At 36.4% G+C, this 12538-nt stretch overlaps 1 protein-coding gene across 1 annotated transcript; it reads right to left on the minus strand.

Moving 5' to 3' along the window:
- Positions 1 to 282: 282 nt before the first annotated feature.
- On the minus strand, positions 283 to 10086 carry LOC139693206 (zinc finger protein 708-like). The gene is made up of 6 exons (XM_071591308.1): positions 9943 to 10086; positions 9594 to 9764; positions 8076 to 8294; positions 7060 to 7272; positions 6100 to 6223; positions 283 to 1934 (listed from the first exon to the last, which is right to left on the minus strand). The coding sequence occupies exons 1-6, from the start codon at positions 10075 to 10077 to the stop codon at positions 694 to 696; spliced, it is 2103 nt and encodes a 700-aa protein (XP_071447409.1). The 5' UTR covers positions 10078 to 10086; the 3' UTR covers positions 283 to 693.
- Positions 10087 to 12538: the final 2452 nt, after the last annotated feature.

Consider the following 12538-nt stretch of genomic DNA (forward strand, 5'->3'; position numbering starts at 1 on the left):
AAACTTCAGCATTGCGTTCCCTGACGTGGGTCGAAGCGTGGAGGTTTGCGTTAACAGAGCTCCTCACTACACCACAGCTCAGAGCCGACTGCCTTTTTCAGCATCGCTTGCCAACATACCCCCCTCCAACCGCAGCCCGTCGGAGCGGTGCTGGGCACGCCTGGAGTGGCAGGAAAAAATCAGTACACTTATTTTCTGGACGAACCCTGTACATAAATAAATACATATATGCATGCATATTCATACATAAATACATACATAATTATGCACATATACGCCCTTATATACATACATATACATACATAAATTAAGGATAGACCTACACATACTCAAATTAAATGACAGTAAGATAGAGAACAATAAAATAAGGAAGGGAGAGTGTTACTAGTTAAAACTCACACAGGAAAAACACCCACGAAAAGAAGGGAGGTGTGAAAAACCTGCAAAAACCCTATTAATTAGAGGAAAGAAACATGTACATTTTAACAAACGGAGTAGAGATTTAAATGGTAGGAATAGTATTTGAGTATGAATTAAAGCTCAGCATTCTAGTACAGAGCAATTATATCCTCAGTCTCAGCGCTCTTAGGGAGACTTCAATGTGATGTGTCAGAACTACAGTAAGTTATTAAGCACTTTGTGCAATATTGAGATTGTAATTCACAAGGTTACATTTATGTTTAAAAGCCGATATCACTCATTTGTGCCCCTCTTATCAGTATGTGTCAACAAGTGTCTTTTAAGGTGAGCCTTTCTTAAGAATACTTTTGGGCACAACTCACATTGGTATGGATTCTCTCGAGTGTGTATTCGTAAGTGACCAGTCAGGTTTTGCCTCAGATTGAATGCTTTTGAACAAATCTCACATTTATATGGTTTCTCCCCAGTGTGGATAAACATATGACCTTCAAGCTGTTGCTTTTGATGGAAACCTTTCGAGCATACCGGACATTTGTATGGTTTATCTTCGGCATGTATAAGCATGTGACTTTTAAGAGTTTGTTTAAGAGTGAATGATTTCAGACAGATTTCGCATTTGTGCCAACGTTTACCAGAATGCGTTAGCATATGTCTTTTAAGGTTGGCACTTTTCGCAAATTCTTTTGGACATTCCTCACATTTGTAAGGATTTTCACCAGTGTGGATGCACATATGACTTTTAAGGGTTTGCTTAAGGGTAAACCCTTTCAAACACACCCCACATATATGTGGTTTCTTCCCGGTATGAATGCACATGTGACCCTCAAGTTGTTGTTTATGATGAAAACCTTTTGAACATACCTTACACTTATTTGGTTTCTCTCCATCATGAGTAGACATATGAGTTTTGAGCGTTTGCTTCAGGGCAAAAGCTTTCGAACAAAGTCCGCATTTATGTGGCTTTTCCCCAGCATGTGTCAGCATATGCCTCTTCAGATTTGCCTTGTTCGCGAAAACTTTCAGGCACAATGCACAATTGTAAGAACTTTCACAAATACGCAACATGACATGCTTGGTAAACTCTTTCTTTCGGGCAAAAATTTTCAAACATGTCTCGCACTTTAGTCCATATTCGAAATTATGCATTGAAATGTGTCTTTTCAAATTCGTTTTCTTCAAGAATGCTTTCAAGCAAATGTCACAGCTGTAGGGCCTTTCATCTGTATGTGTCAACATATGGTTTCTGAGCTCAATCTGATTCTGGAAGTTTCTGGAGCACTGTTGACATTGGTGCTTCTTTTTCACTGCATGCACCAATTCCATGTGTGCATCAAGTTCACTTTTACACTCCGAGCACACATCACACCTGAATTTCATCACCTTTACAAGGTGGGCACGTGTCATATGAACTTTGAGAATGTCATTTCGAGTGAAAACCTTGTCACAAATCTGACACATATGCAAAAAATTCTCTGTATCATTCTTCTCTGCACTATCTTGCCTTTCGCCACCATCTGAAAGGATTTATCATGCAGTAAGAACTTATATTAATATATATCTATAATAAAATTTAAGTTGTTCTCCAGTTTATCAACAAAAAGATAGAGAATAGGACAAATGATTACTTAGGAGATGATCAGTCTGTGTTTAGAAAGGGGAGAGGTGTGCGTGATACTATTGCAGTAATGACATTATTAATCGAGAGGAATGTAGAATACAACCAGGAAGTATTTGCCTGTTTCATAGATATTGAAATAGCATTTGATGGAGAGAATTGGGAAAACTAATGAGTATATTACAGAAAATAAGAATAGATTACAGAGAAAGGAGGCTAATCCACAATCTGTACATGTCTCAGACTGCTCAGGTGCGAGTGGGGAACAGGGAGTCCGGTTGGGCAGTGTTAGGAAGAGTTGTTAGGATGTGTTGCCCATTATTACCATTGCTGTTTAACCTGTACGTGAAGGAAATGATTAAAAAGGCATTATGGGAAGAACTGGAGGTAGGAATGAAAGTTGGTGGAGAAATCATAAAATCAGTTAGGTTTGCTGATGACCAAGCTCTAGTTTGTCAGCCAGGCAAGGGGCTGCAACATTGCTGAATGAATTGAAAATTAAGTGCGACAGATAGATATGGGATGAGAATCAATATATTAATAAAACAAAGGTTATGATATTTTCTAGAAAGACAAAGGCTAAGCTAAACATTAAAAGAGGTGGGCAAAAACTAGAGCAGGTAGAACAGTTTATGTATCTCATTATGTAACAGTTTATGGAAATGTTTTGGACCAATGCAGTCAAAGTAGTAAGGGCATAAGAAAAAGAATTGCACTAGGCAAAGAAGCTTTCAGACAAGGAGGAGGGAGTGCAGATGAGATGGACTTTGAGTAAGGATGTTAAGAAAAGACTCATTAGAAAACTTTGATATGGAGTGTAGCTATGTGAGGCTATGGAAATGTGGTCTTTGAAGCAAGAGGATAGACTTATACTGGAGGCTTTTGAAAAGTGGATGAAGTGGGTATTGACCAGTAATAGTGGGATGTTGAAGAAGACTGATGTGTTGGTGGAACAGGATAGGGATGTCTTGGATACGGGATGAAGGGAGGAAAGAAGCACTTAGAGTTGAAGAGGAACCTGATATAGATGCTGGAATTTATATTTTGTTAGGAGTCACATAACATTTTATTTAGTAGCTGTGTCCATCCAAAAACCTATCTAAACCGTTATATTACCTAATAATAATATAGAAGCACCTACAAGAACAACATACAGAGTGCATCCAAAAAGCAATGCATTTGAATTTCCCATTGGGCTCATATTGATCAGAATGACATCAAATCCCTTGGAATAGGTATAAGAGACCCTAAACTTTCCTATTCAACTGGTCTAGGTGCTTTCCAAGCTGTCTAAGCAGTAGGACATCAGTTATTACAAACCTTTACATGCCAACCATGTCATGAAAAAATTGGTATCTATAATATAGAGAGGTTAAGGGATTACTTAGTTTTCTGCTAAACTGAAATAATCTCTTAAGGAGACAAAGAAAATCGTTCCTGAGGCTTATAAAGACTTTGCTCTATCCTATTGACAAGTTTTGAAGTGAAAAGGCCTTTAACCCTCTTAGTGCGGCGGGGATTTCAGGGGTACTAGTGAGAAGTGCGAAGCGGAATTTAAGAATATGTATCACCTTAGGAAAAAAAACATTATGAAGTTATTTGTTTAGATATCCATATGCAGTTTTTTTATTTTAAAATATAATAATGTAGTTAATAATGATGTAATACATTTACATCATCTGAATAATTAATGTAATTATTAGAGTATCTTAAATTTGAAGAATATTTTTTTAGCAATAATATTTCGATTTTTAGACACAAAACTAATATTTTTTTAAAAACATTTTTCAATTAAACTACAATATTTAAATATAATAAAGAATCAAAAAGACATGTAGAAAATATTATAAATAAATAAAGAAAAACCAGTGAGTTACAAATTTTTTTGTCAGCCTCTGCATAGTTCGATTTTGTTGAAAAGTCTGATCTCACTGAGTCAAATTGGGACTTTTCCTCCTTCCTTGAGACTGCGGAAATGTGCTTACAATCTAAAGGCAGATAAAAACTAAGTTTGAACTCACAGAGAACTGCTGACAATGTAATCCATTACACTGGGCGCAATTGATTAGATACGACGGACGGCAAGAGAAACCAAAATGATTACAAAGCAGTGCTCTCATTTCCATCGTCTCAACAAAGTCTGAATAAGCAGGTATATATCAACACCACTTTTCATAGTGGAAAGACTACTCAGAAAAAAAAACGAGCAAACAATTAGGCTTAGCTTACCGACATGTACAAAACTGAACGAAAAATTAAGGTAAGAATTATACTTTTTTAAAAGCATTTAAAATTGCTAATTAAAAATTTTAAAAAATAGTTACCTAATTCTATGGATTTCAACCTATCGATAGCACAAAAACCATACATTATTAAAGAAAAAACCAAAAGTTACAACGATTTAAACAAAAGCCTATGCAAGAGCCGATATATCGGCCCGCCGCACTTTTTGCCAGGGATACGAAAGCCGATATATCGGCCCGCCGCACTAAGAGGGTTAAAGAAGACCGGGAAGAAGTTCACAATAAAGTGCCCTCTGGGCAGATGCCAATCAGGAAAACTGATAACATCCATCAAATGAGTATCGAGATGGTTGCATATGAACTGAACTTTTGGTATATTGTTGTTTTCTATTTTTATGGAAGATTTATTGATGAAGAAAGTGTGTGCCAAGCTTATGCCTGAGGTATTTCCCTCAATGCACTGAGTCTACGAGTTCCTGGCCATCCATGGCACCAGGTGCTAATGCTGCTCCACCTTCCCCATCATCTTAACATTGCCCCAACAGACTTTTATTTGTTCCCTTGAATTAAGGTAGCCCTGAAAAGAACCTGTTCTCTGTCCATAGAAGAAATCCATTCAGTGGTGATGAATATTTTACAAGAGGTCCCAGAAGATGCCTTCCATGGCACATACCGGTCATGGTAGAGTCACAGAGAAAAATGTATAGAGACCCAAAACAGTAATTGCATTACTAACAGAAAATGCCCCGAATAATTAAGAAAGATTATGCTTTCAGATATCTTTAAGGCCTTCTAAAGTTTAGACCAGAAGGTTTCAGGTAAAGGGAATATCCACTCTTTATAACAGTGCTGTCCATATTTGCAAATGCTGTTGCAATTTCAGCCCATAATGATGTGATACTAGCATGTACCCCTTATCTTATTTGTAACTCTTTTGACTATCCTTTAAACATACAATAGTTGATTGGGGGTTCAAGTCTGGGCTAGTATTTGGGAGAGGCCAAGACTCCTTTAGCATGTCAATGTTATCTGAGAGCCAGTTTGAGACTAAATGACTTGTATGAGCTAGTGCACCATCCTGTTGAAAGATACATGTCTCCTTGAGGCTAACATTTACTGTCCAATTTCATGACATTCCTCATAACTTGCAAATTTGCAACATATCTCTCAAATCAGTGCCCAGTGCCTCAGAATTTTCTCAAATGACATTGACTTCTCTGAAGCATTATCTATAATATTGTAAACAGTGGATCTTGGATAACCAAAGAATTGGACTATTTTGAAATATAATGCCCGGCACAATACTTAATAATAGAGGCTATTTTGATTGTACTCTGCACTTTTACATAACATCTCAGCTGTTTGAGTTATCATCACTGTTTACTAGATGCGTACCCTTAAGCGGATAAAATAATACTTTGTAATTCCACAGATTTATTTCACAAACACACGACCCGGGTTTCAACGTACAACGTCATCTTCAGGTCACCTGAAGTTTTGACGTACAACGTCACCTGAAGATGACGTTGTACGTCGAAACCCGGGTCTTGTGTTTGTGAAATAAATCTGTGGAATTACAAAGTATTATTTTATCCGCTTAAGAATGAAACGATTCCATAAAATAACGCCTGAAACCATCGATTATAGATGCGTATAGCTTTCAAGAATGCCAATTGCAACCTCCAGTGGCACTGCAATATGGCAGGAGAAAATTCAAATTGAAATTTGTCCGGATTTAAGCATGGCACCCTGTAATCAACAACAGTTCTACATGACCAGAAAGTAGCCAACATGAAAAGAGAAGTCCTGAGTCGTCCTTACCTTGTGCCTGCGACATGTCATCTTCCAGGCCTCTTTCTTCTGGTGGAATTTCAACATCATATTCTTCCTTAATGTCCACTTCCTCATTAAAAGACAATTGTAATTCTCTCTCTTCTGAATGGTCCTACCAGATCAAAGATAAACATTACATTGTAGAGCATATCTATGTCATACATTCAGCAAAAAACGCACTAGTTACATTACTTAAAATTTGAAGTTATGCAAAGTCCTTTAAGGACTCCAAATATAAAATAACAATCTTGGTAGTCATTGATTTCAAATGAAATAATTTTCAACTTCAAATGACTTCATCCTCATGAATCAAAACCTCAGTCAACATGTGATATTAATGTTACCCACATTTTAATCACAAGTTAACTGTTGGTGACTTTTATAATGAAAACAATTGAATCAATGAATAGCAAGAAACTATAGGAGATGATGCAGCAGAAACTTTTGTTTGAGTCATCCCGTAAGTGTGCTTTATAATACAGCAAAATAAGAATGTATAAACCATTTGCCTTGACTGGGATTCAAACCCAGATCCCTCCATGTCTGGCCAAGTACTTTAGCAAGTTAAGCTACCAAGGCATCTTCTTAAACTATGAAATTTTGGAGGCTTTTTCAAAGGAACAAGATGCTATGACAGAATGCCATACATACGCTATCACAGGCTTTCATAGTCCTGTGCAATATGCCGCAGTCCATGAGGTTAAAGCCAACTTTAAACACTTAGATTGATTTTGCCTATGATAAATTATGAAAAACTGCAGAAGATGGCACATCGTACATGACTACAAATGCCTGTCACATGGAATGAATCCAACATCTACACGCTTTTGGTCTGAGAAAGTGCACTCATTTCGAATCACCTCATATATATGAATTAGAGTGATATTCAAAAGTAACATTTTACTCTGAGATTACTGCACAGATAACTAATTATGCTTATTCACTCACCAAAGTCCCTGAATATTCATTGTGTGACCAATAACTTTCACCATCCCGCATTGATGAATCTGTGTCTTTTTCTTTAGTAGCAGAGCATTCACTGGCAGTCTCAACCTCTTCTTTCACAGTGATCATTTCATCTTGGAAATCCACAGCCTTATTGTCAATAGCATCACTGATGATTACATCGTCACCACACTCTTTCTTGATTCCATCAGGAAACTAATGCAAAGGAAAAAAAATACCATTTAATTATGGCAGAGGGTGAACAAGGCAAATTATAATCATTAGGGCCAAAAATCCTTAAGATTAATGGCTTTCATATAGTTCTGATACCAGAAAAATTGGGACTTTAATCATCACACAATAGAAAAAGAATGCAATACACAAAGTCTTGAGACTGATGGTCATGTAATTGCTTGCTTCTTTTATTCCTTAAAATAGAATACACATAATTAATTACAAGTTGCATTCCAAAAGCATTGCTTTTCTTCATTTTAATAAGTAATTCATTGAACAGATTTGCATAAAGACCTAAATATCTTCAAAGTACTGTCTATAGATTTGCGCAAACACTTTAAATTCTTCAAAGTACAGTCCACAGATTTGCACAAACACTTACAGAGGTTTAAAATAACAGATACTATGCCACTTCCACAGCTTTGAGAGCACTGAGACTGGTTTTGCAGCAAAGCTTAATGTCTGTCTCACCTATTACAAATGGGTTTATTCCACTATGACCAATAGGAACAGTGCAGGATAATCAATTGCATCACTTCTGGAATGCAACCTGTATATTTTCCTATCACCTTAGTGTAAATAAGACAGGGATTACAGATTATTATTATATGGTGGTTTTATCATTTAGAATAAGTTTAGTTAAGCACTTTGACATGGAATGCTGTTATACATTTCATAACACTGCCTAAGACAAAGTATTCTCATATGCCTAACATATTACATTATACAATTTAATTGAACAACATTGTTTATGACTGCAACGCACAATTGTTTAATTCACTCACCTGAATCTCCACTGCATTGTAATTATTCTCAGCCATCCAATCCACCCGCATGTCCGCTGAATAAGTGTCCTTTGCCCCAACTGTTGCTGTTCCCACTGATTGATCAACAGCTTCAACTGGACAATTGAATTCCCACACTTTGCTCGATGGGCTATCAACCACCTTATCTCCTGGTCTCTCAGCATCTTTGTTGCCATGGCTCAGGACATCACTCTCCTCCTTATGAACCAGAAACACAGTAATTAACTGGAAGTTCGGTTTGGTGGGTGATGGCATAGTTCACCAAATACAGAATAATGTGAAGTTCCTCCATTAGCAGGGTATTTATAATAACAGAAGGGGTCAGATCCTTTGCCTATCCCACATACGAGGCATGTCCAAAACCGTACGACCTGCATTGTTCATATCTCTGCATTTGTGCTGAACTTCAAGGTCATCTGGACCATGTGGCATCCTTTCAAAGTAGTTTTACCCCAATTGATTGAACAAAATGCTCCCAATGGTGCTCCAACATCTTAAACCAGGCCTCGAATGCAGATTTTGAAATGACCTTCATGCCTCGCCCATCGCATAACTATGAATTGTCATGAACCGCTTTCCTTTGAGCACCATTTTCAATTTTGTGAACATCAAATAGTCATTGGGAGCTTTGCCGGGACTGTATGGACGCCCACGAAGCTGTACAACCTTGTGTTTTGCCAAATATTTCTGTACAAGGTTCGATGAATGCGCTTGGCCCGTGTTATCGTGGAGAAGAATCCAGTCACCTTGCTTGCCCAGAGACGCGGTCGTTCTCACGGCATCACGAAATCTTTCAACAGAACTTCAAACGTAATATTCTTTGTTGATCGTCTGACCTCCTGGAGTTAAATTCTGGAGCAAAACAACCTCACAATCGAAAATAATAATTAAAAAAGCAAGTCGGATACTTTTCGGACAGACATCGTAGGGTTTCCCTAGGGGTACATCTGGTACCCTGTTAAGATTCAGACGTCTTGAGTAAATTGGCAGTGTGTGTCCAGAAAGGCGTGCCCGGGAATGAAATCAAAGACTTCTGGTCGGGAGTGCTATAAAGATCGCATTAACAATTTTCTTGAATGACTCGTATCATTTTATAAATAATCAGGACAGATAGCACAGGGATTTTGAGTAAATATTCTGTGAAAAGACGCGTTAAAACATTGCTTTGAACGTGGAATTAGTCTATGATGGTTGCTTGTCGTTTATTTAAGTATGTGACGGAAACTGACTTTCGAGAGCTTTTAAGAAAGAGAATTTAAACCGCTCGACCTTACTGATCCGAGAACTTAAATAGTAGAACCTTATTGCTTTTCCATCTTTCCTTACTCAAAATGTGGAAACTTTATCCAAACTTCAAAATATCTGTGATTTATCATAAATATATGAGATACGGAGATGTTTTTATGCATTTTTAACACAGCAGAAGCGAGAAATATTGCGTCTAAGGAAAAGATGTCTTCGTTACAGACGAAATTCCATTTAATGAATACAACTGACCTCCTCTCGGTTGATTATCAGGTATTTTTCAGCAGGATTAGACCCCTTTTGGATGCGGTTGTAGAAAACAAACAAACACTCGGCACAGCGATGTTTAAAAAGCCGGAATTCCGTGAGTTTCTCCATGCAAGTAGAACACACCAACCAGGGATACCTTGCGTCCTCCACAACCTAAGAAAATGATTAAAAACAAATATCAACAAGGTTCGAAACTCTTTTGGCCCAAATATCAATATACTTCTTCCCATCACTGAATGGAAACTATAAACTCAATCAATGTTTCACTTCACTGCAAAGCATCAGCAAACACAATTTCTAAAAAGGAAGTCACATATGCAACAGAACTTACCTTAACATTTATTAAATCCTCTATTGTCTTTTCCAACATGAATTCCGATTTATTACTCTCATCGGTAATATTTATCAACTGTCCAACACCGTTTAGACACAATCTGCACACTACAAAATCGATTTTATCACACATTCTAAACGTTTCAAGTTGCCCCGTGTGTTATAATTGACAAATTACTGTTAACTCTTAAGATATCTCGCACATTGTACGTTAAATCGCACATTTCAACATTATCAACCCGACGTAAGTACGTAAAGATTACGACTATTTGGACTTTTGCATTTCAACCTTCTTTTGTTCTCTACATAGCAGTACCTCAATACAGAAGGATCAATAAACATGACCGAATCACTTAGAGAGAGAAAGTGGATCTCAATCCTCCTCACACAGGTCATAGTATTTTTTGCCTTTAATCATATCTAACCCGTAACTGAGAAAAAACGGGATCAACTTTCTGTATAGAGACAGATTATCCTTATGAGTAGTTCTTAAATCGACAACGAACAAAAGTCAATCAATTTGTTTATTTTCAATTCGTTGTTTTCGAAGATCCGGGTCTGAAGATTCAAAATGACCTTCCTGATGATATTAATTGCTACGGATTTAAAAATATAATAATTGTCTTGACTGTGGATTAAGATAAAAGTATTCTAAGTCATGCTGTCCCGCAGTTCCATTCTTTCATGGCGATATCTTTCAATTAGACCCAAAATCGGATATGAAGTATACGTTCAAATCATTCTTTGAGTACATGACCTGGTCCCGCTATTTTGTAAATTTGAAATGTACGTACATTGAGAGTATTCAGATATCTGTGGAATGGTTGCAAGGTTCCATTCGACATTTAAATATTCTCAGATATGATAATTTAGTTTTATTTGACAACGAACATGGAGTATAAAAAAAACAATACCATATGTTGCACTATGTCTGACCTTTCTTACGCGAGTATTTTGGATCCTTCTGGGAGAAAATGAGGCAAAAAGAATTAGTTAAAGTCCGGAGAAAATCCACCAGATTCGTTGAACAAATTGTTGTAATAAGAAGACACAAGTTTGACAGGTCTCTTATAGTGATCTAGGTGACTGGGAGCCGCTTGAAATACGAAGAGAACAGGCGAGACTTACATAAGACTTTCAGAAAGGTGAAGAACAAACGAGTTTAACGATGGCAATACTAAAGTAATTATTACTATGACCCCACACTACTTAAGGTAGATCAGACCACAAAGATAAAACAAGGAAGATAGATTCCAGTACAAATAGATACTACAAATAATCATTCTTTCCCAGGACAATCAGAAATCATAATAGCAGCGAGAAACTGAAGTAACTTCAGAAATATTGAAAACACTGAATTTACAAGTCGGTACAAAATTAAACATTGCAAAGATATTAGACATATTTGCAGGTCTATTTGTATGTGAGTTGGTAGTTTGAATGTTCCCATGCATGTGTGGGTTGTAAGTGTTCTTGAATGAATATATAATACCACATTTTCTTCGTGGATAATATAAATTTGTGGCTTCTGCATGCAGTTATTTTTCTTTCTTAATAACGGGCGGTGTCCTAACACCCCCCGCCACACGCCCTGGCGGCGGCTTGCGTAGGGAATTATAAGTAGATGTAGATACAGACGTCTTTGACTACTAAAACTCTTAAGGAAAACTGTAAAACTTAAAATTCTCCTAAGCACTCAGTGTAGAACCAACACACAATCAAAAATGGAACACATCAGTCAGTAACAAAACTGGTCCCATGTTGCTTAGACAAGAAATATAAATGAGGGCTTTCATTATGTTTAGAATATATATACACACTGATTTGATGTTATTTTCTCCCTTTAACAAAGTAAAATAGAGAAATATAAAAACCACAACACATGGGTTAATGATAAATATAGATATTTTTCAGCTCTGCTTAGGAAGAATACAGTCCTTAATAGACAGATAATTGCTTCGCTAATTAATTCCATACACACTTCACTAATTCCTCAGGTATGATATCTCCTCATGTGTCTATGGCAACTCTATAGACCATAACTAATTTTTCCTTTGTAGAACGTGCCAATGAACTTAATTTTAGGAGTATTCTAATTGAGCTGCAAAAAAATTGGCTGGCCTTATGAAATGACTCCTAATTTTTGTTTTGATATTATTATATATATATATATACAGAAACAGATATAAGGAAAAGTGATAGGAACACATATAAAGGACGAACACAATAGAGGTGGGGAAGGCGGAATCGAACGGATCACAAGAGTAAAAATATTTCCTCAACCGGGACTCGAACACCGGATCTTTCCTCTTGCCGGGGATATATATATATATATATATATACATATATATATGTGTGTATATATATGTGTATATATATGTGTATATATATGTATATATATGTATATATATGTATATATATGTGTATATATATATATATATATATATATATATATATATACATGTATATATATGTATATATATGTATATATACATGTATATACATATATATACATATGTATATATATATATATATAATATATACATATACACATTATATATATATATCTATATATCATCCACTCAAGTTATGTT

The sequence above is a fragment of the Hetaerina americana genome, unplaced genomic scaffold, assembly GCF_022747635.1.
Source record: "Hetaerina americana unplaced genomic scaffold, ioHetAmer1.1.p SCAF_45, whole genome shotgun sequence".
Taxonomy (NCBI): Eukaryota; Metazoa; Arthropoda; class Insecta; order Odonata; family Calopterygidae; genus Hetaerina; species Hetaerina americana.